Source organism: Aegilops tauschii, chromosome 1, assembly GCF_002575655.3.
Source record: "Aegilops tauschii subsp. strangulata cultivar AL8/78 chromosome 1, Aet v6.0, whole genome shotgun sequence".
In the NCBI taxonomy this organism is placed as follows: domain Eukaryota; kingdom Viridiplantae; phylum Streptophyta; class Magnoliopsida; order Poales; family Poaceae; genus Aegilops; species Aegilops tauschii.
In genome coordinates this window covers 232,601,558-232,627,161 of record NC_053035.3, presented here as the reverse complement: position 1 = coordinate 232,627,161, position 25,604 = coordinate 232,601,558, and the positions used below count along the sequence as shown (strand labels likewise).

The 25,604-nt window shown below is 45.3% G+C and overlaps 2 protein-coding genes across 5 annotated transcripts; one reads left to right on the top strand and one right to left on the bottom strand.

Annotated features, from left to right (window-relative positions):
* The first annotated feature begins 5,967 nt into the window (after positions 1-5,967).
* LOC109771617 (uncharacterized) lies at positions 5,968-16,853 on the top strand. Of its 3 annotated transcripts, none has more exons than XM_020330311.4 (8): positions 5,968-6,275; positions 6,787-7,206; positions 7,652-7,704; positions 7,851-8,258; positions 8,757-10,440; positions 10,921-11,009; positions 13,159-13,300; positions 16,040-16,853. In XM_020330311.4, exons 1-8 carry the CDS (start codon positions 5,990-5,992, stop codon positions 16,645-16,647), a joined length of 3,690 nt encoding a protein of 1,229 aa, XP_020185900.2. In that variant the 5' UTR covers positions 5,968-5,989; the 3' UTR covers positions 16,648-16,853. The 3 variants fall into 3 exon arrangements, with proteins under 3 accessions (XP_020185900.2, XP_020185901.2, XP_073367507.1); XM_020330312.3 differs by having other exon boundaries at positions 13,159-13,330; XM_073511406.1 differs by lacking the exon at positions 7,652-7,704 and having other exon boundaries at positions 5,998-6,275.
* Positions 16,854-20,246: 3,393 nt separating this feature from the next.
* Positions 20,247-23,110, bottom strand: LOC109771618 (uncharacterized). Of its 2 annotated transcripts, none has more exons than XM_045234149.1 (3): positions 21,831-23,110; positions 20,831-20,914; positions 20,247-20,520 (listed from the first exon to the last, which is right to left on the bottom strand). In XM_045234149.1, exons 1-2 carry the CDS (start codon positions 23,050-23,052, stop codon positions 20,856-20,858), a joined length of 1,281 nt encoding a protein of 426 aa, XP_045090084.1. In that variant the 5' UTR covers positions 23,053-23,110; the 3' UTR covers positions 20,247-20,520; positions 20,831-20,855. The 2 variants fall into 2 exon arrangements, with proteins under 2 accessions (XP_045090084.1, XP_020185902.1); XM_020330313.3 differs by having other exon boundaries at positions 20,247-20,505.
* Positions 23,111-25,604: the final 2,494 nt, after the last annotated feature.

The following is a 25,604-nucleotide window of genomic DNA, read 5'->3' as shown; positions in this document are numbered from 1 at the left end:
AGAATGTAGGGCCACTGATGGAAATCTAGCATCCTATACTAAGCATGTAGGATTGCACGTAAAGGTATCAACTGTAGTAGCAAGGATAGGCTATGCATCAGGATAGGATATCGAAAAGCAGTAACATGCTACACTACTCTAATGCAAGCAGTATAGAGAAGAATAGGCGATATCTGGTGATCAAGGGGGGGGGGCTTGCCTGGTTGCTCTGGCAAGTAGGAGGGGTCGTCGACTCCGTAGTCGAACTGGACAGCAGCAGTGTCGGTCTCGTAGTCTACCGGAGAGAAGAGGGGGGAAGAAACAGTAAATACAATGCAAACATAAGCATGACGATGCGTGACATGACAATGAACGGTGCTAGGTGTGCCCTAACGCGACAGTAGGTAATACCGGCGAAGGGGGGAACATCCGGGAGTATGTTTCGCGTTTTCGGACAGACAGACCGGAGGGGGAAAGTTGCTAGTTCGATAGGTTAGGGAGGTGTGGTGGACGAACGGACTGCGTATTCGGATTTGCCTCGTCGTTCTGAGCAACTTTCATATAGAAAACATTTTCATCCGAGTTACGGTTTAAAAGATATGAATTTTCAAAGATTATTTGAATTTCTGGAATTATTTAATTAACAGAAAAGGGATATGACGTCAGCATGACGTATGAGTGACGTCGGCGGTCAACAGTTCGGTTGACTGGTCAAAACTGACACGGGGGACCCACCTGTCATAGACAGTGGGTTAACAGAAGATTAAACTAATTAATTTTTAGTTAATTAACTACTGGGCCCACCTGTCAGTGAGTGATTAGATTAATTAATTATTTTTATTTATAAAACATTTTCCTTTTCTTTTTTTTTCTTTCTTTGCGGCGGGGCCCGCATGTCAGTGGCTGGGCCTGCCCAGTCAGCACGTTGACTGGGTGGACCTAGTCAACGGGGCCCACGGGCCCACTGGCAGTGGCACTGGGGGGGCCAGGCCAGCCACGTCGGCGGCCGGCGCCGGAGCAACTCCGGCGACCAAAACAGCGGCGGCCCCTCGCCGGAGTTGGCCGGAATCGCGCTACGGGGCTCGGGGAGGAGCGGGGCTAGGCCCATTCGAAAGGGCTCGCAGCGCCGCATCCAGGGGTGGCCGGGGCTTCGCCGGACTTGGCCGGAATCGGCGCCGGCGAGCGGCGGAGGCGGCGGCGCGCACGGGTGCCCGACGGAAACGAGGCTACGGTGGGCTATCGAGCAAGCGGAGGGACTGGGGGGCATCTACGCGAGGTGGGGAGTGCAACGGGCTTGAGCCCGTGACCATAAGGTCACCGGAGATCCGCCGGCGGCGAGCTCCGCGGCGCGGCGTTCGGGCGCGCGCGGGGAAGAAGCTAGGGGGCGCGCGAGAGAGAAAGGACAGGGGAGGAGGGGGAAGAGGCTCACCGCGCGGCACACGGAGGCCGGTGAGAGCTTAGGAGCAGCAGGTCGGCGCCGGGGAAGGAGGGGGTCGCCGACGTCCGAAGTTGAAGACGAGCTCGGGGAGGCCGTTGCAGTGGCTCCGAGCTTCAACGGAGAGGCGGAGGTGGCGTAGTCGAGGGCGGCGACGGCATATGACACGGCGAGGTGGCGATTGGGGCACGGTGGCCGTGTGAACGACGGGAACGGCGGCGAGCGCGTCGGGCGTGGGGAAGAAGAGAGCGGCGCGGATCTGGGGGGAAGAGGGAGGCGCAGGGGCCGAGAGGAGAGCGGGGCGAGTGGGAGAGAGGCCCGAGGAGGCGGGGGGAGCTGGCGCCCTTATCCTCCCCGTCGCCGGCGAGGGGGTGCGGCGGGGACGGCCCCTGTTCCGACCCCGGTCGGGGGAACAGGGAAGGGGGCGAGGGGGAGTGGGAGATGGGCTAGGCCGGCTGGGCCAACGGTCCAGTGGGGGGGAGGGCCTTCTCCTCTTTTTTTCCCTGTCTGTTCAGTTTTCAGTTTTCTTTTTATTTGTTTATTTTCTTTTCTGTTTTATTTCATTTAAAAGTATTTAGGAATTTTATAAAAATGTGTTTTCTCCACAATAATTATCCGTGCAATTTCTGGCAGGGCCCGAACATTTTTGTTTGAATTTTTGAAAACTTTTATTTTCCACTTTTAAATTTAATTAAAGTTTGAATTAGGAGTTTGAAAAGGAATATGATTCAAATGTGATCAAGCCCTGTTTAGCAACATGATTAGCTTAATCACAGGGAGTTACTGTAGCATGATTCTCGGGGTGTTACAAGGCCCCTGCTCACAGTCTCCGCGGTAGTACAGCTACGGCCAACGGTAGTACTGCTGCGGCCAGCGGTAGTACCGCTCCCCCTCGCGGTAGTACCGCTCTGTGCGGGCTGAAGAGGGGATAACGGTTGGATTGCTTTCCCCACTATAAAAGGGAGTCTTCTTCCCCAAGAAGACCTACCTCTTTTCCTCCAAGCTCCATTGTTGCTTCAAAGCTCACTTTCGTTCGATCTCTCTCCCTAGCCAATCAAACTTGTTGATTTTCTAGGGATTGGTTGAGAAGGCCCGGATCTACACTTCCACCAAGGGAAATTTGATCCCCCCCACTAATCCCTTGCGGATCTTGTTACTCTTGGGTATTTGAGCACCCTACACTACTGCAGGATGCTGCTAACGCGACACTACGATCAGAGACCCTCCGACGAAACTGTGTGTGATGCATTAATCGCAAACGGTGGTGTAAAACGTCTATCATGAGAGATGCATCAAATACTGTTCAGATTTTAGTTGCGTGTGCGATGCAGGGCATATAGTTCAGTTCAATTAACTGTTTGCGATGAGGAGGAACACAAGAAACGGGCAGCCAGATGAAGGTGTGTGCGATATACATCATACGGTTCACTGGGATGAACTGTTTGTGATTAGGCAACACAAAAGAAACGGTCAGCCAGATCAAGGTGTGTGCGATATATGGCATACGATTCACTTAGATGAATTGTTTGCTTTGAGCCAAGAGAACAGAAACGGTTCAATTTAACAGGATGTGTGTGATACGCGACAAACAGGTCTGTAATAAGAAATATGTGCGAAGGCCGATAATAATACAGACGATTGCTGCTAATAAGCCGTGTGTGTTCTGGGCAAACGCTTGGTGGTATACAATTGTCAGCGATTGATGAAATCATCACCGACGGGTTTCCCAGTATGGTCCGTGTGCGATGTCGTTGCACACAGAACAACAACATATGTACTTATAACTTATAAGTGAAGGTGGTTCTCTCAAGCAACCCTGCAATCAAATACAAGTAATCTCTTGTGTCCCAACACACCCAATACAATTGTGAGTTGTACAGATGCACTAGTTCGGCGAAGAGGTGATGATAGATGTGTAATATGGATAATAGAAATAGGTTTCTGAAATCTGAACGAATAAAAACAGAAAGGTAACAATTAACAAAAGTGAGTAAAAACGGTGTCTCAATGCTTAGAAATAAGGCCCATGGTTCATACTTTTGCTAGTGCAATCTCACAACATCATTAACATAATTGAATCACATGACAACCCCGCAAAGTGCGGAAAAGAATCACTCCAAAGTTTCTATTTCTATCAGGGAAAGTAGGATGAAATCGCATAGGTAGCAAACCACCTCAAAGTTGTCATTCTAATCAATATATTGAACCACCCCCAAATTATCACGAAAACTCCTAGAGATCATCCTATGACAACACCAAATGATACACATCAATTAACCTTTATGCCACCTGGAACACCCCAATGTCACCGCAGGTATCCGCAAGTTAAGACATGCATCAAGTGATCTCAAATCCAAAGTATTAAATCCCACATAAGAAACTTCAAAGAGCAAGACTCAATTCACCACGAAAATAAAGAGGGAGGTGGACATCATGTGATCCAACTTTATTAAGAAAGCTCATGATACGTCAAGATTGTGTCAAATCAAGAACACGAGAGAGAGAGATCAAACACATAGCTACTGGTATAAACCCTCAACCCAAGGATGAACTACTCATGCATCACCATGGAGACAACAAGGTTGATGAAGATGGCCTCCCTAATGTTTCCCCCTCCGGCAGGGTGCCGGAGAAGGCCTCCAGGCGAGATCGCTTCAGAACAAAGGCTTGCGGTGGCGGAGGAAAAGTTTTAGGTTTCTTTCTGGGGGTTTCTCTATTTATAGGATTTGTCAGTGTTGGAATCACACCAAACAAGCCACGGGCACAACCACATCCCTGGGGCATGCCCTAGTGGCTTGTGGACCCCTCGGGCCTCTTTTGGTTGCCTCCTGAAGCTTCTAGGTCCAGAAAAAATCGTCGTAAATTTTCTTCGCGTTTGGACCTTCCTAGGTATGGATTTTGCGAAACAAAAAGTAGGAACTGGCACTGGGAACTGTATTAATATGTTAGTCCATACAAATAATATAAAAGTGCATCAAAACCATATAGAATTGATATAAATATAGCATGAATACTTCATAAATTATAGATACATTAGAGACGTATCACATAGTAGTGGGTTCAATCTTGCGGTGTCCTATATCCCAATGACAACAATGGACAAAATATATTTGTATTGTTATCATTAAGGATAAATCGACGTGGTTTAATCTTATTGCTAGATTTTCTTTCTGTCTACATCATGTCATCTTTCTTATTACGTTACTCTATTTTTTATTCAACTTAATACTTTCATATGCATGCTGGATAGCGGTTTCGGGCTAGAGTAATAATGCAGTTGGATTACGGTCTACTTATCATGGACGTGATGCCTATACAAGATTATGACATGAATGATAATAGCTGTGAATGCTGCTTTTCTGTCGATTGCCCAACAATAATTTGTTTACTATGCCATTACCTGCTTTCGAGAGAGATGCCACTAGTAAACCTATGGCCCGGGTCTATTCTCATTAATCCTTACGTCCATTATTTTATCGCTCCACTATTTTATTATCATCCACTATTTGCTTTTAACCTTGCGACTAGTAAGACGAGGGATTGACAACCCCCTTGCCAAGTTGGGTGCAAGCATTTATTTTATTTGTGTTTGGGTGCCGCTTATCTTGTTAGCTTGTGGACTCCTACTGCTTCGATTAAACCTCGGTTCTTCACCGAGGAAAATACTTTCTGCTACAGTGCTACATCACCCTTTCTATTCGGGGAAATCCAACAACTCCTACAGGAGTAGCAGCCACGCTGCACCGACGGTGCCGCCGCCACGACAGACATGAGATATTGCCGGCGCAAGAGGGCCAGCGCCGCCAGGGGTACGATGGTGTTGTGTACTTGCGTCCTTGGACTGTGACGGCTGCAGTGTGAGCTTCGTATATAAACCGCGGCATGGGTGACTGGCTGGTGGGCATGAGGTGCGTGTTGAAAAGGAGAGAGAAGAATACCAAGACAACATGTCCGCATGACACTTTTTTTGCCAACTCAATCTGACAGGTGGACCCCAACAATTAGTGACATTATCAAAGCACTTAGCATTTACCGTTAGTGTTTTTTGTCACTGTTAATTTTTTGGTGCGGTGTTTTTACCATGATTTGTAAAGTGACTGTTTTTCGCTAATGATGCTGCTATTGTGGTGGTTCGATGCATTTTACTCAACCTTGTCTTCTCATTCCTCACAACTACATAATTAATCATATGCTCAGTTTCGACTTCTCTGAACTCATGGGCATATGAATCCATTTTTAAGAGTGCATTTAAAACGCATTTTAGTGTCAAAAAATTCAAAACAAAATTTCACGCATACATCTTATAACATGTGTGCGCCCCACAAAGTTTTATGAAAAAATATCTTTTATTTTGCCTCCTTGAAAAAGATAAATTTTAGTGCTACTAAATAACTTTCCACGACACATTTTTTTTGTCTTTTTACACAGGCCAAAAAAAGTTGTTTTTTGCTAAACTTTTTGCCCACACATATAGTGTCAAGATGTATGCATGAAACATTTTTCACAATTTGTTGTCATTTAGAAATAAGCTTTCCGAGCCATGGGTTCATCCATGTACTTGCCCAAAAACTAATCATGCGCTCGGTGTCGCCAAACTTCATCTTCCCCCTCTCTCTCAAAAAAAAAAAAAATCTTCTTTCCGGCCGCGAGGAGCCGAGGACGGCGGCCTCCATGCGCCGTCTTTTCGTGGCGGCATGGCCGCACCTCCTTATCTCCTTCCTCCTCGTCGCCCCACAGTCAAAGGCGGCGTCGAGCTTCGGCGCCACCGCTGGCCGCCCAGAGTGGCAGGTCTTGACCAGGGCCAACTTCTCCTCCCAGATCCGGCTCCACCCCCACATCCTCCTCGTCGTCACCATGACATGTGAGCCCTCCGACCTATCCTGTCTAGCTGAAAGCTCTGGTTTCTGACTGCATGAGTAGTTGCCAAGGTCAAGTTGTTGAATCAAACAGTCGAGAATTTTCTGTCCATGTTGCATTCGAAATCTAGTAGTTCTGAAGTACATGGAAGGATAAGTAAGCAATCACTAAAATCCATTGCGCCAAGGAAGTACTTGATGCAGCCGACATGACAAGGCAAACTGTGCGATTTCTTACTCCAAAACTCTGCACGATGACACTATCCTGGACAATTTTAAGCAGTCTGTCTGTTCATTTTTTATTTGACCAAATTGACTTGGAGCCGCTTCTTAAACTACGATGAGTTTTCCACAATTTCACGTTTTCGACATTATTATTTCCAAATACGTACAAGGTTTGTTCCATAGGCATTACCATGCATCGGGGTAAGCCCCACATGCTCAAGAAAATGAGAATGTGTGCATCAGATTGAGTCCCAACTCACTGTAACTGTTATTTCTTATGATCATTTATAGGGTATGGTGAGTCAAGATCACTGATGGCCGAAATACAGCAGCTGGTCGCAACCGAGGAGATGGAGCTAGGTCGCCTTAAGTTGATGGTCGTGTACAGAAATTCTGAGAAGTTGCTGTCGGATGCTATTGGTGCAACTGAAGGAACAAAGTTCATATACTACCAACAATCCATACAGTTCAAATATCAAGGAAAACTTCGTGCACGTGATATATTGTATTCAGTACGACATATCATGTCACTTAAGCATGAGGAGGCCCCTTTTGTGGCTTTGCATACAAAAGATGATGTGGAGGAGTTTATTCAATCAACTGACAGAGCTGTACTTCTGTCCGAGTTCTGTGGTTGGTTTACTCGATTGGCTAGTGGCAGAAGCAACAGAAGCAGTGGGGTCACTCCATCAAAAACTCACGCAGAGAATGGTTAGTCAACTCTGTGTCATCCGTCCTCGATTCATCCAACATTTTGTATTGTTTTCTGCTTTGTGACGAGGCACTTGTTAAAATTGAGGTTGGCTACTACGATTCATGAATAGCTCTTTGTCTCTCTCCCTTTCTCTCAAAAGTGAGCATGCATTTTTTGAGAACTTTACGGGAAGAAACACCTTAAATTTAGGTTTCCATCTTGACCAACGTTAATGATTAATAAATGATTCAAGATCTCACAAGAACATATGGTGTAAGTTGGTAAAATATCCATAATCGGAAACTCAGGATGACATAGTTTTAGGTGGTCTATTCTTTCAAACTGATCTACCTTAATCCTTCTATTTCATGTTCCATGATCATCATAAAACTTCTGAATGGATGATAAATCATGTCAACTCGATTCTGACATTTGGATGCTATACTCACTGATATCATACAGTTGACGTTTCTGGGAAGACAGTGACCAGACAATCAGATGGGCGTCTAGAGCTTGTAAGTTTAGCAAAGAAAGTCGCATTTATCTCTGGTTAATATTCCTGATTTTTTTTTTGAGAGAACTCCTGTCTGTCTGAACTATGACGGTTGAGCATATATGAGGACAGATCCCTGTAAATGTACTTATTTGAGATGACAAACAGGTTATAGAAGATGATGAACTGACCTTTGGAGGTGGGAGTCAGCTTACTGGTTCTCCTTGGAAAGGTGGATTTACCACAGCAAATCAAAGCGTCTCAGATCAAATTAGAATATCAACTGATGAAAATAGTAAGTTGTGCACAGTGCAAAAGTTCCAACAGTTTGAAAGCTTCTATGCAAAGCTTACTGCCCTGTCAAGAGAATACTTTCTTCCACCGGAGAAAGTTAGATTTGGCCTTGTAACTGAAAAATTGCCATTATCTTCATTCGATATTGCCAATGCAAGCAATTCAGAGACATGGTTCCTCAGTGTTCATTATCTGGGATGCACATCCTGTTCAGTTATAGCAAAAGAGGAGGATGACCTAAGAAGCCTGCTGCAATCCTATCATAATCTTGACGTTAAAGAGGTCAGTGAAAGTCCGTTTCATGTACGTTATAAATTTACCAAAAGAACATGACACGTGCTAAATATTACTCTGAGGCGAAGATAGCTATTCTCTCCATGCATTCTCGGTGTGGTTGTCAATTAGTAGGTAATAAAGGAGGAGAATGCATGTCAGAATGATGTGTTTATTGTATTCTTGTTACTTTGCACATATCTCCTTTGTTTATCTATTCTTACCAATCAAATCCTTTGAACCAGGTTCTATTATTGCAAATATATCTCACAAAAATTGTTCTTAAGCTAAAGATAAAGAGAACAATCCAGTTTATTCATAATTAATATAGTAAGAGTATGTAATTTGTTGATCTCTATAACAGAGTATCTTGTTTTTTCTGGTAAAAAGGCATTGTTTTATGAATTTCTGCTACATTATTTTTCTCATGGCCTATCCAAATATCCAATGCTTCTAATTTTACATGCATCATGCCATGACTTTTGGAGTTACATGTTATATTTGTAGATTGATACTGATGCGAGTGGCGGCGAGGTTACCTTTCCTGCAAATAGGCCCTCAGCTATTCTATTTATCGATAGATTATCTGATTCCTTAAAAATTAGAGATGAAAGCAAGTTATCTCTCAAGTTACTACGGGAGTATGCTCAGAAAAATTATCCACCTTATGTCATTTCTGGTGATCTAAATAGTGGTAACTCCAGAATGCGCACAAAAGCGGATCCTTCTGCACTGAGCACAAGTAAGTCAGATGGCCACTCTGGGACAGCTAGGTTGCATGATTTGGCCTCGAAGTATATGGATTTAGGGGAGAAAATGTCAGTAATGGTTGTTAGAGATGGAGAAAGTATTTCATACAAAAGTGCTAGCGAAGGTAGTACTAATAGTCCTTTATATGAAATTCTAACAAAACTGATTCACAAAACAAGATCAGCACATAGGTCAAAGAAAACAAGGATAAGTTTTGTAGCAAAAGATGATGATCTAAAGTTGCTGTCTGACGATCCTGAAGTCCAAGTGGTGGATTCCGTGTCAATTCAAGAAAGTCAAAGAATGGATGATTTATTTGCCAGCTCAGACAATGTCAATGATGGTATCGCTGAAGTTTCTGTGCATGAAAACAACAAGGCAACACAAGTTGAATATATTGATGATGGACAAACACCGACTATACTTGAGAAAACTCCTGCACACTACTGTGGTATCGATGATAATGATCTTCATTGTAGTGATACAGAAATGGAGGAACAACAAGCCGTCGAGGCCTCTGATGTAAGCCCTGATCTTCGGGAAGAGGCCCCCATTGATGTGCATGGCAGCAATGAAGTTCATGACAAGTTACAAAAGCACAGAGATGAGAAAATTGTTACAGAAGTTCTGGACATTTTGAAACCTGATGGCAGAAAAGCGAACTCTAACAAAGAGAAATCAGGACCGCCAAATCAGCAAAATGTATTTTCAGTCCTGAGTCAAGAATCTGAAAGAATTGAAAATTTCATTTCTGAGGATGATTTGTTTAATATAGATGAAGAATCAGAAAAAAGTGACAGCAAATATTCTCCACGTGCAACATTTAGCTCTTCCAGCATCCTTGCAAGTGACAACACTGAATATACGGAGCAGGTAACTTCAAGTATATCAGATAACCAGTTTGTTGGTTCATTCTTCTTTTCTGATGGTGGTAATAGGCTTCTGAGAACTTTAACTGGTGGATCAAGAATGCCATCCCTGGTAATAATTGATCCAGTTCAACAAAAGCATTATGTCTTTCCTCAGGAAAGTGAATTTAGCTACCCTTCCTTGGCAATTTTTTTTGATAGTTTTGTGAATCGAAGTCTTTCTCCGTATTATCGTTCAGCCTCATCTGTTGTCAGTTCAAAGGAGCTTCCAAGGCCGCCTTTGTTCAATCAAGATTTCCATGAGGCAAATTCTATCCCTCTGTTGACAGCGAGTAGTTTTTGTCGCTTGGTCTTTGGATTTGAAGGTTGTGATTCCAAAAATGAAACGCCATTTTTGAATACTGCAACTCTTGGTGTTGCTTGGAAGAAGGATGTGCTGGTGTTGTTCAGCAACTCTTGGTGTGGGTTTTGCCAGAGAACAGAGCTTGTTGTCCGTGAATTGCACCGATCATTCAAAAGTTATATGAGTTTGAATTCTCAGTTTGCGAAGGCTCAAGGTTTGCAGACCGAAGGTACTAACCTGAACTCATCAGCTGAAAGCGGAGAGCTTATCTTTTGAACTGTGCAAACATTTCCTTCTATCTCAGTGCACTTATTTTTTGGGATGTAATGCTAGTCATTCTGTGCATATATTCATTTATGCTGGTGACTAGAAAATATAATCTTATCTTAGGCTCCTAGGTGTTATGAATCATACCTCACGAGTTAGAAGCAAGAAAAGACTGGAATTGTCCTGCACAATTTGCATTATCTATAACGAAAGTAATGCCTTAACCCAGTGGACCATGACGCTTTATGACTTCTTTTTAAGGACACTAATACAAGGTACAACTTATAAAGCAGACTGGCAAAGTATATGAACATTAATGGAACACCATTGTACAGAAAACATTTTATTATAGCCCGTTCATTGCTAAGAATGTATCTTTATTACTTGCATTTCAAATGCTATTTATTTATTGTCACAAAAAAGATCATTATATTGTATGCAGAGAATGGCGGAGACTTGGGCCTTCCAACTATTTACATGATGGACTGCACAGCAAACGATTGCCATCATTTACTAAAATCAGCAGACAAGGTAGTAATGAATAACCGATTGCATATTCTATCTATTTAACTTTTCCAAGTTTTTACAAAAAGAACTCTCTTATGAGCCCAATTTTTTGTCGTACGGGAAAAACACAGCCCTATTTTTATTACTGGTAATGAGTTCTCCGCATTGTGTTAGCATGCTTTGGCTAGGAATATGTTGTATTAGCTAGTAGTCTAGAGTATGGGGAGCATGGTGCTTAGTAAACTCTTTAAACTGTTAGTTAGCTAGCTAGATAGTAGCACTGTTGCACACTTAGGCGTTGTTTGGATAGTGGAGATTAGCGTTAGGATTATAGAAAATGAGTTTTTAGCCGATTTTTAGGAAAACCCGTTTTAAGTTTGTTTTTGCGAATAATCAGTTTATAAAAAACTACATTTGGTTAGAAAATTCGGAAAACTGGTCCGCCCAGTTCCTTGTTTGGATACCCACGACCACTAGCTGTTTCTATTCCCATTCTCCTCCCGTGACTCCGTGAGTGACTCACACTTTCCCCAAATCACACATCATCGCGTCATCCAAGCTCGGGGAGATGCTGCTCTGCTCTGATTCTTCCTCCGCTCCATGACACCGCTGCTCCCTTGTCTCGCCCGTGGAAGATTCCGCGCGCGGACACCGGCTAGAGCGCGCCTCCACCCCCCTGGATGCCGATTGCTGCTGGACTCCCAGGTCGCCAGGTACACGCCGCCGCGCGCGGACGCCGGCTACTGCGCGCCTCCGCCAGTCCGCCCCTCTGAACTGCTAGGTTGCCAGGCCTACTACGCTTCGTCCGCCGTCGGCCCCGCACAAGCTCTACCCTGCGAGCGGTCCTGCTTCAGGTCAACTCACAGGCCCTGCCTCCACTCAACGCCGGCCATGCAGGCTGCACGGAAATCAGCCGTTTTACCATTGGACCGGTGGCGCCTGGGGCAGCAGGCTGCACGGAATCACAAACAGCAGAATTGGCGCCAGCTGAGTTTGTTGAGGAAAAGGCGGGGGCGGAGAAAAGCAGTTGCATCCGTATATACTAATCGCGTTTGTGGAAAAACGAGTAATACTCGTTTTCCCATAAACCCGGAATTCTGGGTGTTTGAGAAACGAGTTTCCTATATCCGTGGTGTTGTTAGACGAGCCAAACAAGATTTTGTACGGTTAGGCAGTTTCTTTGGCTTACGTAGATCGCGTTCTCTATATTCCTCTTATCCAAACAACGCCTTAGTGAAGGCATCCAGCCAGGACATGTGCTCAAGTTGAAGAGAATAGGTGACCTCATAGCTTGTCATAACCTGTAATAGAGGTGCTTGCACTGGTAATAATCATGCAGGAAGTACATTAGCTTCTGGTCGTCATTCAACCATTAGGTTCACTCTGATATCTACAGTTCTGTTAAGCAGCGGTGTGAGCTGTAACTAAAATACAGAGATGGCCAATCTAATTAGCATATTTTGTAATCTACATATGATAGGCCCAACTTAGCATTTGGTTCGTGCAAAATTCAAATCTTCCTTTCTGGCCCATACTCCAATCCCTTCTGAAAGAGCTAGATGAAATAATGGGATATTTTAACTCCCTCCGCCCGTTCAGTTTATGGACATAATGTTGTTAGCAGAATGCTGACCAGGAATTTCAATTCATTTAACACAAGACAATTGTTCTGTATTAAAATGTTTGAATACATTTTTTTTTGCGGTACTAGAGATTTCCACTGGTATGTCCACACCCATAGCACCAGGCAACAATCAAATAAAGATTAGCTACGAAAACAGAGCTAGAGATCGGTTTAGCTTTCCTTGAATTAGAGATGAGATTAGATAAGATAAAACTTGAGCTTGAGAACCAAGTAAGGCATCCCTATATACACGGATACGTGTATCCATCTATCGTCAGTCAATAAACTGGACTTCCGCTAAACCTCCCCCCCCGCTACCTTTGCAATGATCCAGTGATCATTACAATATCACACCCAACATTCCTCAGAGTTCCATAGGTATGTTATATGGCTATCAGTGTTTTCTCAACAACCCAGGTTTAAGTGGATATTTTAGGAAACCTTTTCCTCTCAAGCCCACTTGAATTGTTGCCTTGCATGACATGACCATTTTTTTTGGTATTGAGTGCTTACTTGACTAATATTGATATAATTTCCATATGCTCACAGGAGGAGCTTTATCCTACGGTGTTGCTTTTCCCGGCAGAGAACAAAAGCGCAATATCATATGGAGGAGGAATGTCTGTGGGTAATTTAATTGAATTTTTGGAGTCGCATGCGAGCAATTCTCGCCATATGTCGGTATATAAAGGTTGGTGCAAAAAGCAGCGTCTACCCCTATGTAAGAATTTGGGATCCGCGAAGTACTGTAATCTATGTTTGTCTACTGTTCACAAGAGTTTTCACCCTCCTGTGTTCATTTGCTGTCCAAGCATACAACTGCAGAAGTGCAGATTACTAATATCTTTGAGCATCTCTAGCTGATCCCTTATATCATGGTACCGTAAAACCACTATAAAGGAAACCCAAAACTGTTTTACAATACCGTGCAGGCTGCGGTAGCACAGGTACCACAAATCTCTACAGTAAAAAACGAATATTCCATCCATCGGTGCATTTTTATTTTTTTTCCTTTCTCTTTTATTTCCATGGTCATCTTCTTCCCCAAATCACCCGCATAAGCAGCCACCCCCAGCCGTGACCGCTTCCGACACTCCGCGGCGACCGCTTCCGCCGAAGAGCCAAGTCCCCTGGCGGCCGCCTCGCTGCCCGTCGTGTTGAGCTAGCTGCAAGAGTACGACGAGCTTCTGCTGGCCATCCGGCGGCGCGCTGGTCGTGCAGTGAAGAGCGCAAGGACGCGCGGCGAGGGGCGATGTCCGTCAGGCCCCGGCTGCGACCTCGAGCCCGCATCCATGGTGGAGTTGCCGCAGCCACCCGAGAGCTCGAGGGGCATGATGGCCGTTGAGAATGAGGTGAGGAAGGGCGGGGAACGTCAGCCGGCTAATCGGCGGCGGCGGGGATGGCTGGAATCAGGAGTTAGCGGCGGCGGCGGTGGCGGTTGACGTGAAACTTTCCTCCCGCCTACCGTCTTTTTTGCTTAAGGTGAACTGAAATTTTTCCCCCGAATCCTGAGCATATGAGGTGTTGGAGGCTCATTTTAAGGTTTCCCTCAAAAAAAAATATATGGGCGTAGACACGGACACGGCGACTACGCATACGGGGACACAGGATACGGCATTTTCCAAAAACAGCCATTCGTGGATACGGCAAGTATATATATAAAAAAATGAAATGTAATACACATACAGTTAAAAATAAAACAGTACATCAAATGGCAAATGCTAGTATTAGTCTATTAGAGAGTAGAGACCAGGCTGCCTTTCACTCTCACCCACAGACAATTGGCACAGGCAATGGCGCTCCCAAAGGCCATGCTCCTTGACAGCCAATGTTCGGGATATCACCATCTCGGTCAGGTGCCGAGTAGGGATTAATCAACAAATCGACCATGTAACTGAATTTATCGGTAACTCATTTATTGGTAGGTTAACTAGAGCCATATCTATATATCCTAGGCCATACAGCACCATTTAACGTAGTACACCATTCAATGTACTAAATTTCTAAATATGCAATCCTACGCTACATAGCAACAAGGAGAAGCTTTACGGTGTTAAGTTGAGGGTGTGAGTTGCACATGAGGTCCAAAAGATCTTTGGTCTCGAGTCTTTGAGCAATGCCTTTGCTCCATGTTGGAAGCGTTATCCGTGACTACTTGCACAACATTATCAGCACCTACAAAGCAATGAATGATACCAGCAATGAGTGAAAGAAAATTGATGCAAAGCAATGAAAGAAACAATGGAAGTAATGCAGTAGTTAAGATTCAGCTTCATACCAAGTTTTGCAATGCATTCATCCACATAGTTGAAGATGTATAGACTCATGTGTGCATCAGTCGATGCCTCTTTTGATTCAAGAAAGGCAGTCTCCAATTTGCAATGCACACACAAGTTCATTAATTATGCTCCTTTTCTTGTCCATCCATGCGTCGGTCATGATCGACGACGAGTCCTTGCACTGCTTGGTGGTCGAGGTGGCGCCGGCGGCTGCTCGTCTGTGAGCGGGAGAGGAGAGGAGGACGCGCGGGAGCCCCAATTTCCCTAACCCTAGACACGGGCGCGGCTGTGAGATGTGGACGGGGTGGATATTTTGGGCTCTAAATAGGCCAAAGTGGCAGCCCAGTTAATCGCTGCGGGCCGATTTCTCGTTCTGACAGCCGATAAATCGGTCTGACAGCCCGATTAACTGGCTGGCCGAGAAACGCAGCGATCAGGGTTTTTTCGTACCGGGCACCCTCCGAGTAGCAGTAACTCGCCCGGCCGATATTTGGAACAATTTGACAGCAAGCAACAATCAAAACAGCAACACCAGCATTCAAGTGAGCGGCAGCTCAACAGCAAACAACAATGGCATGGGCACATGGGGAAGGAAGCAGCAGCAACTCAGCATCAAGAAATTGAGGAAATATATGAAGAGGTTGAGGAGAGGCTGCTGGGTTACCCGCTCGAGCGTGGTTGCCGTCGGGAGGCCGAGTCCAGGCGGCAGTAGCGTCGAGTCCAGGCAGCAGCGGCATGTTCGTTGGATCGTGGAGCAGCGTTACTTTCGTGGCGCTGTATTTGGTCGAGACTATTACTGGGCTTCCCGTGTCCCTAACGCCGTGTACTTTTTTTTTTCTAATTCGGAAATCAGGGGATACTGGGGGATACACGAATCCTGGCGTATCCAGCCGTATCGCCGTGTCCCGCCGAACTAACGGCAATTCGGCTGTTTTGGCCGTGTCCATGCTTTGTAGAGTGCCACAACAAGAAAGTTCTGCTCAAACAAAATTTGAGGGAATATTGCCTATAATGTATTACTTGACTGTTTCACAGCTGACTCTTGCATCCCCAACTATCACAGATAACAAGAAAGTTATTATGAATGTATTACTCGGTAATGTTGTGATATATAATAAACATTCTAAACCCTTGCTCTTTCTGGCAAACAGGATTTCTGCGAAAGAAGAGGATGGTAATGCAACATGAAGCACCGCAGACGGTCCGGTTTCACATGAAGGACAAGAGCGGCAGCAGTGTTGGTTCCGATCCGCCAAGTCAACCTGAAAAGCGCAAGGTGCATATCATCACGGGGTCCATCCTCGACGCCACCGAAAAGCTTGGTGCTGCAGTTCCATTCGATAATGCTCGAGTGCTCATCGTATCGGCTGATTCTCACGAGGGATTTCATGGACTAATCATCAACAAAAGGTTAAGCTGGGACGCCTTAAAGAACCTGGACAGCTCCCTGGAGCCTATCAAACTTGCCCCTCTCTTCTACGGCGGACCTGTTGTGGTGCAGGGTTACCACCTTGTGAGTTTGTCCAGAGCCGCCCTGGAGGGGTACACGCAAGTCATACCCGACCTCTATTACGGAAACATAATTGCTACAAGCCGGGTAATTGCGGGGATCAGAGCAGGCGAGCAATCTGCCGAGGACCTGTGGTTTTTCCTCGGCTACGCTGGTTGGGGTTACAGCCAACTGTTTGACGAGCTATCCGAAGGAGCGTGGCATGTTAGTGCAGGGCCGATCAGGCACTTGGATTGGCCGGAGAGTTAGAAGATTCCCTTTTAGTCCATTTTGCACATATCTGCTGACACTCCAATATGGCATTAGTTTCTCCTGGATCAGTCAGTGTTTTATAGGCATATATAGTAACATTGTGTTTCCAGTACTGCAGCATTTAACACCCCGTGTCGACGCTACAGAAATTTTGATGTATTTCTGGCATTGTAGCCTCTCAACACAGGTTGTTTTGATCTGAATCAGTTTTGGCACATTTGGGGCACAGTTGGATGGATAAGGGAAAGCATTGCATTTGCGATTTTGCGGATCGTATTTAGAAGTTTGTTATTTTGGTGGAACGAAATCGTTCCATTGCCTCAGGCCACAATATCATGTCAAATACTTCCTCCGTCCCATAATGTAAAATCTTTTTTGGCTCACCCCGCAGAGCTGCCCTTGAGCAGAAGTAGGTCGTAGACGAGAACGCCCCGTCTGTGATGATTCTCACAAAACCATCATGCGGCACGCCAATTTCTCCACTGATTTACTTCTCCCTAGTTACTGCTGTTGGTCTTCCTGAAGTCAGGTCGAGACCGATCAAGGTTTTAAGACAGTACAAGATCAAGCTAACGGGAGGTAAAAACGAACTCAAAAGACAATAATAAGAGTACACAAGGATGATCAAATATTGGCTCTCTTCTACAAGCAAACCGACATAAAGGAGATTGGACCCTTTTTTTACACTGCAAGGAGATTGAACCTGGCTAAGTTACCTGAAGATGCTCGACTTAATTTGACAAACACAACAACCGGCTTGGTTTATTAGAATATAATTAGCTATTTTTTAAATTAATTTAACTCAGATAAAAGCATGATAGCGATATTGTTGACATGCCAAAAAGTAGACACACGAGTGCGCAACAAAGACTGCAATTGACATGAACAACAAGTGCATGAACCGACAAAACAGTGATCAGAACATACAGTATGATCACATCGGTTGATATGTTAGCCATTTTGATAGGAAGGGCTAAGGAGAATGGTCAAGTAGGTGGCTTGGTTCCTCATCTGGTTGATGGAGGTGTATCCATCCTTCAGTACGCTGATGATACAATCATCTTTATGGAGCATGACTTGGCCAAGGCGAGAAATATGAAGCTGGTGTTATGCCTTTTCGAACAATTGACCGGGTTAAAGATTAACTTTCATAAGAGCGAGTTGTTCTGCTTTGGTAGAGCCAAAGACGAACAGGAGGCTTATAGGCAATTGTTTGGGTGCGACTTGGGGGATTTACCTTTCTCTTACCTAGGTATTCCAATCCACCATCGAAAGCTGACTAACAGAGAATGGAAGTGCATCGAAGACCGGTTTGGGAAGAAACTGAGTTGCTGGAAGGGCAAGCTCATGTCATACGGAGGCCGATTAATTCTGATTAATTCGGTGCTCACGAGTATGCCTATGTTTCTCTTATCGTTCTTTCAAGTCCCAGTTGGTGTTAGGAAAAGACTGGACTTTTATCGATCGCGTTTCTTTTGGCAGGGTGATGATCTAAAAAGAAAATACAGACTTACAAAATGGGATATCATCTGTAGACCGAAAGACCAAGGGGGTCTTGGTATTGAAAAATCTTGAAGTTAAGAACAGATGCCTTCTTAGTAAGTGGCTGTGGAAGCTCTCTTTTGAGACTGATGCCATGTGGGCCCAAATCCTTCGCAGCAAGTACCTACAGACAAAATCCTTGTCCCAGGTCACAGTCAGGCCAACTGACTCGCCTTTCTGGAAAGGACTGATGAAAGTCAAACAATCTTTGTTTAATAGGACAAAGGTTGTTATTGGCAACGGCGCTAGTACACGCTTCTGGGAGGATACTTGGCTCGGCGAGACACCCTTGGCCATTCAATATCCGTCTTTATATCGCATTGTTCAACGACGTGAGGTGTTCGTTGCAACGGTATTTCAATCTATCCCCCTTAATATTCAGTTCAGACGGTCGTTAGTGGGCAATCGTTGGGAAGAATGGCTCCTTCTAGTTCGGAGACTAATGGACGTACAGCTTTCTCAACAACCCGATGAATTATGCTGGAAACTGACTAGGTCTGGAGTATTCATGGTTAAATCAATGTATATTGATGTTATTAATTCGAGCTCCATTCCTACCTCCAAGCATGTTTGGGCTGTCAAAGTTCCTTTGAAAATAAAAGTGTTTATGTGGTTTGTCCATAAACAAGTTATTTTAACCAAGGATAACTTGATTAAGCGTAATTGGACAGGACCTACGAGGTGTAGCTTCTGTGATCGGGACGAGACGATCAAACATCTCTTTCTTGATTGCCCGTTTGCCAGAGTCCTTTGGCGGACGGTTCACATTACCTTTAATATTACTCCACCGAATTCTGTCACCACGTTATTTGGGACATGGCTCACTGGGATTGAGCCTGACTTAGCGAGACATATTCGTGTTGGAGTTTGCGCTTTGTTGTGGACTATCTGGACTTGCAGAAATGATTTGGTTTTTAACAGAACATCACGTATTCACTTTTTGCAGGTTATTTTTCGAGCCACGGCCGTGATCCGTTCATGGTCGCTACTCACTCCGATGGAGGCCAGGGAGCATTTGGTTACTGGATCTATCCGCTGGGAGATGGTAGCTCGGGATATCTTCAACCGGTTTGGATGGCGGTCATGTAATAGGATAGGCAATTAGTTTACCTATCTATCTTTAGCCAGCCGGTTGTGGCGTCTTATCTTGGCTAGTTTGTTTTTCTAGCCTTTTTAGCTCTGTGTGAGCTGTCTTTTTAGTTCTTTTCAGTCAGAGATTTTGGAACCTTGTTAGAACCTTTTTATTTGGTTAATAAGATGGCCGTATGCATCACTCTGATGCAGAGGCCGGGGCAACCCCCCTTTACGAAAAAAAAACATCGGTTGTGTTCTTGCCAGTGCTGGTCATGGCGATGAAATTGATGTAGTCGGTGTAATCAAAGTCAAGGAAGTGATCAAACAAAGGTGAGTAGTCATGCCGAAATGCTCCCTAAAAGTCTTATGGCCCTTCACCTGGTGCAGGTTTGCAAGGGCACGGTTCTAGATGCCGACTCTGTTAGATGAACGAGCTTCCCATTTGGGGTGTACATAAGCTAGGAATCCTTCATAAAAGATCGAGGCTATCAAGATAAGTTGGTCCACTTGTCTATGGAAAGGTAAGGACAATGAGGTGGTGCATGGTTTATCATGGACTAGCCTACAATCTCTTTACCTGAATGTGCTTCTTTCTTCATGTGCCTTCATCTTTGACTTCCTCTTTTTATCTTCTTTCTTCTTTGACTTGCCCTGACCTTGATAATGTTGCTAAATTTGATTAGGCAGGACTCCTGGGTTGGATTTGATGTAACCACAACAAATACATAACGTATTGCTCTCAGTATACTACTCCCTCCTTTCACTATTATAAGATATTTCAAATATTTTAATATGGACTACATACAGACTGAAATTGGTGAACAAACACACTAAAACATGTTTACATGCATTCAATTTAGAAAAAAAAGTTGGTACATCTTATAATAGTGAATAGATGGAGTATTTTATAATCAATATCTAGGAACCGGTATTAACAACTAAAGCCACGACATTTATTTTGGAACGGAGGGAGTAGTATATAATTGGTAAAATATGCATAACGCTTTTAGAGAAAAGGTTTATCGCGCAGCTTCCATTCAAAAGTTGTCAGGTTTCAGGTTTGGCCCTGTTTACAAGATAGCCATACAAAGCAAAATAAAATTTGGAAAGGCAAGAGTCTTGATCGAAGCTAAGAACTCCCCAAACTCCACTGGCCCCCCTGATGATGATAGGTTGAATCCCGCCGAAGAGGATCTTGAACGCCTCCTGTTGCATCTAACTCCAAAACGCGCGCCGTTGCTGCAAATTGACGAACTGCATCAGCCAGATGATGGATTAGCTTGGTAGCTTCAAAATTTCAAATCGTTTTGGTACGCCAAAGGGGCCAGGAAAGAGCAGCAGCAGCAACAATCTAAACTAGCGCTGTCCAGCACCCCTGATCTGTTTTATCCAGATCAACAACTCCCCTACAGATTCTCAGAAGTCTGAACACACAACAAGAATACCTAGCAGGAGCACAGATATGTATACACGCTGGATGGGTAGAAAGGAACGCAGTATCCTCATGATGCCATAGAAGCATTAGATATGAGAAAGTATCAACAGATATATATTGGCTGGTTACCTTGCATGCTTCATCTGCTCTAGTATCAGTTTGAGCGAATCAGAACGTCTGCCAGAGTCTTGTTCCTGGCATTGCCCAGCTTGCCTGAAAATAGCTCTTTTTCGTCATAAACGTTTGAAAAAACTTAAACGATAGCATCAGCCCACAATACTAACGCAAAAGAACTAGGACGGAGGGAGTATAACACTGAGTTTTCTGTGCACTAAAGTTAAGAACTGAGTTTTTCCTTCCGAAACAAATGAAGAATTTAAGTTTTCCAGTAGATCATCACAGCATACGCTAGTTAGAGCGGTCAAACTTTTTTTTGGGACAACAGTATACTTGAGTAGTCCATGAAACAAAGGAAGTATAGAGGAATGATTAAAAGGCTACAACATCCTTAACCTAAAACTGTCTGACAAAAAGATGAAAAAATGTACAACATATATCGGTAACTTTGAAATTTGGCAGATTACCATGCTTTAGACTGGAAATGTTTTAGCTTGCAGCAAGTCAACAAATTGGGAGCTTTGCTAGTTTGAAGCAGAAAATAATAATTCATTGTGGATATGGGTCAAACGCACGCTTCCCTTACTTCTTATTCTCACACCAGTCAACTAATCCTATCCTTGCGAAGCCAACAACATTGTTTGATTGAATTAGAACGTAACTTCATATTTAACCATTCTCACGTTCGAACACAAAGTTCAAAAGCATGATTACAGTTTCACACCTAATTCCCAATAAATCATTTTGGGAGGTTCACACAATCTTTCGCCAAGGCAAATCAAACTCTTCGTGTATTTCTAAATCCCAATCGATTAACAAATTGTGTCCTTTATGGCTTAATAGCTGAGTATTGTACTTAGCATGTGCATGTCAAATGCCTCTCTGAATTTTAGTGCACACATTACGATTAAGTATTTAACATACAACTTTCATTAGATCTTACTTATTCTACTATTTATATGCTAAACAACTTTTGCATTTCAGAAGAATGAGTCATGCACAAGTCGATTACCTGCACGAGGAATCCTGTTTGATCCAAGCCACGGCGAGAGCACAAAAGCCCGAAAGAAACCATCGGTCATGATTAGATCAAGCTGATGCTCCGCCGAGACAATTACACTAGCAACCACCTTCCCCGTGTCCATGTCCACGGTGACAACATAGTTGCCGATGGTGAGATGCATGATGCTCGCGTTCATGGGGTCGATGACGGCAATCCGCGGTGTCTCCTCCATAGGCAGCCAGGGGTAGCCCCCGTTCGTCCAGAGTGGGCTAAGCGCCACCTCGTGCTCCAGTGTCCAATCGTCGTCGCCATCAAGGGCAAACGAGCGGAGAAGGAAGGGCTCCCACTGGGACACCACGGCGTAACGCAGCCTCCCCTCGCTGACCCCAACGCGCCGGTATCTGCACAGGGTCCGGGGATCAGGGGCCACTCGCTCCTTGCCCTCCGGGAGCTCCACGAAGCGGAGCTCGGGCCGGTCGCTGAACGGGTCCGCGGAGACGGCACCACAGCTCACATCGACCCACCAGAGCCGGCCGCCGAAGGCCACGGCCTCGTGGTCCACCTCCATCCGACGCGCCAGCGGGAGTGGGAGCGGGGACGGCAGGCCCGTGAGCTTCTCCCACTCCCCTGTCTCGGAGAGGAACCGCCTCATGGAGAAGCGCCTCGAGGGCTCCTTTTCCTGTAGGAGCTCGGCGACGGCGTACCTGTCGGGCGGGCCGTGACCGCGCCGGGCCTTGGTGAGGAGGCCGAGGCGGTTGTCGCACAGGGTCTTATTGGTGCCGTCGATGTCCGGCAGGCGGAACAGGTCGCCGCTGAGAGGGTTGCAGACGAACCGCGTGGCCTCGGGGAGCGCTGAAAGGGTCGCGTCCCGAAATGGGTCAGCGCGCTGACTCTCGAGGACGGGGCCCGTGGTGCGGACGTCGAGGAAGTTGAGGAGGAGGAAGCCGTCGGCGCTCACGGTGCGGACGTCGCAGAAGAGCGCGCCCATGATTCCTCTGTCGACGCCCGGGAGTGGCCCCGACCCGAGGAGGTGGTCGGGGACGAGGAGGCGGGAGGCGCGCGGGGGCTCGGCGAGGTGGAAGGTCGCACCGAGCGCCGGCGACTTGACCGGACGCGTGCCGGCGATCACACCCCACTGAGGGCGCGAGGTGGCCTCCGCGGAGAGAGCCCGGTGGCAGAAGAGGCGTCCGGAGGCGGCGGCGGAGAGGGCAGAGTGGAGCCGGAGCGCCATCGCGGGCGGTGTGCTGTGGACTGGATGGACACTGGACTAGCGGAGCGGAATGAGGAGTTTTTTCCGAACGAGGAGTCGGTTTTGACGTTTTGTTAGAAGAGCTTGGTGGGGTTGGTCCACCGGGTGCTGTGTATCGAGTTCCCCATAGGCCGCCGCGTCAGCCAAGACGGTCTACTGGAGTTGGTCCACAGAAACAAGGGGACTGGCCTCTTTCTCTCTCTTCCAAGAAGGGACGCCTGTAGGAGTAGGGCAGTAGGAAGCGCAGGAGGGCTGCAGCGGAAAGTATCGGTAACGCGCGAGGACTGGTGAAATTTGAACGTTTGAAATGCCTCCTGGTGGCTTCAGCTTTTCAACTTCGTTTTGGGATGTTCTTTCTGGCCGGGCTCTACCGAATGATCAATGATGAGAATTGACAGGAGAATACTCTCATGTTTTACAATTATGCTCAATAGCTAAAAGGTTTCTAACTGATACTACTTGTAACACCAAATCGTTTAATTCACGATGACCTCCCTAGGGGTGGAAGCTCTCTTAATCAACTGAGGTCTTCGATTTGAGATTTGGTCTATGATTTTGATTTGGGCAACGCGTTGTGATTTGTGAAGTAATCTGCTGATGGGTGGACCATTGGCATGTGGCTGCGTGGTGGAGGGATACGAGTTGATTCAGGGCAATGATTTTGCGAGTCCACGTCAATCTGGAGTTTGTTTTGCTCCTTTCCCCACTAGTCAACCGGTGTTAACCACGTCTTGCACGCCTTGGTCCAGGTGTCATCAATCGTGCCACCCGTTCCTGCCACATTGCGTCTCTAGGTGACAAGAGATTCTTTTACTGTTTGTGCTGGTTGTGTTGGCAGAGAAAAGACCATGTGAAGGCAGAGAGGGAAAAATCAGATGCGGTTGTGCGCAAAGGCAACTTGAAAAGATCACGACGGCTTGGAGTACGCGGCTTGAGGGGAGTTCAGCATCTTCCCCGTTGGGCGTTCGGTGGCTGCGAGCACGCGCCTAGGAGCGGCGTCTTTTCCAATCGGCAATTTGGCAGCTGCAACCAGGCGGTTGGACATTCGGTTGTTGCAACCTCGTTAGCTGGGAGCGATCTTTCCTGGCTAGGTCATCGGTGGTTGAGACCGTATCGGGCGGGAGTGGTGTCTTTTCCTTTCATTTGTTCGTCGTCTTCCCATAGGGTGGTGTGTTCTTCTCATTTTCTTTGAGTGTCTAGACTTTTTGGTGTTCTTTAGAGTTTTTTGTTGAGTTTTGGCCTGGATTAACGTTGGGTTTTTTTTATTGTGAACCACCATTGCTTGCTCTTATGATGGCCATTCGCTCATGGGCAAGCTTTTGGTTGTGTGTGTGGATTAGTGGTCCATGGTGTTATTTATGCTGTTTTGCAATGGCATGTGGAAAAATCTTTTTTCTTCTTCTAATTTTGGGTTGTTGCCTACTAGTGACGTGGGGTAAATATTCGAAAAGGGGCGCTTTATTACTTGAAAGGTTTAAGCCTTACACCCGGCTCTGTATAACTAAGATGCACACAACCAAATAAAGTCCTCTCGCACAAACAAAAAATAAAAAGGCGAAATACCAAGAAACATGTAGAGTCTGTATAACGACTAAAGCGGAGGTGGGCCAATCCTAAGATCATGCTGCCACCCATGTTGGGTAAAAGTATCCCTTGCCGTATCCTTCAATCGTGTACACACCTCCGTAAACAGGTCTAGATTTTCCACGCGTTGTAGAGAGGACCATAAACGAAGAGTCCCGGTACATATGTAGATAACCTGCATGAGAGAAGTACTTTTATCATTAAAAATCTTATCATTTCTACATAGCCAAAGCAACCAAATAACGGCAAGCGCTCCCACCCTAAGAAGAGTTATGAACCTGTGAGCAATCCCATGTAACCAGTTGCCAAATACATTAGCAACGCTACAAGGAGCATACAAGCTAGAAGCTATCTGGATTAGTGACCATATAGAACGAGCCAATTTGCATTGGAAGACCAAATGTTTTATTGTCTCATCATGGTGACAAAAGACACATCGCGGACTTCCATGCCAATTTCTCTTAATAAGGTTATCTTTAGTAAGAATGACTTCGCGACGAAGATACCATGCAAAGATTTTATTCTTAAGAGGTATCTTCATCTTCCAGATTTTCTTGTTGTTATCAACTGGCACATCAGACTGGATTAACGCTCTATACATAGACTCCACTGAGAATTGACCATTCCCATGTAGGTTTCATCGAAATATATCAGACTCATGTGACAGTTGCACCGTGGACAACCGCTGGAGCAGGATGTACCACGATTGAAGTCTGGGTCCAGTTAAATCTCTTCTGAATGCCACATTTGGTGGAAATGATTGCATTACCATGGAGATAGTTGAAGGAAATATGCCCTAGTGGCAATAATAAAGTTATTATTTATTTCCTTATTTCATGATAAATGTTTATTATTCATGCTAGAATTGTATTAACCGGAAACTTAGTACATGTGTGAATACATAGACAAACAGAGTGTCCCTAGTATGCCTCTACTTGACTAGCTCGTTA

What these genes read in the sequence shown, in the direction of transcription:
- LOC109771617 (XM_020330311.4), top strand. Translation starts at nt 5,990, where the DNA reads ATGCGCTCGGTGTCGCCAAACTTCATCTTCCCCCTCTCTCTCAAAAAA. An exon ending in CCTCGTCGTCACCATGACAT is followed by an intron (nt 6,276 to 6,786) that starts GTGAGCCCTCCG and finishes GATCATTTATAG; the next exon opens with GGTATGGTGAGTCAAGATCA. An exon ending in CAGATGGGCGTCTAGAGCTT is followed by an intron (nt 7,705 to 7,850) that starts GTAAGTTTAGCA and finishes GATGACAAACAG; the next exon opens with GTTATAGAAGATGATGAACT.
- LOC109771618 (XM_045234149.1), bottom strand. Translation starts at nt 23,052, where the DNA reads ATGGCGCTCCGGCTCCACTCTGCCCTCTCCGCCGCCGCCTCCGGACGC. An exon ending in AAACAGGATTCCTCGTGCAG is followed by an intron (nt 20,915 to 21,830) that starts GTAATCGACTTG and finishes AGCTATTTTCAG; the next exon opens with GCAAGCTGGGCAATGCCAGG.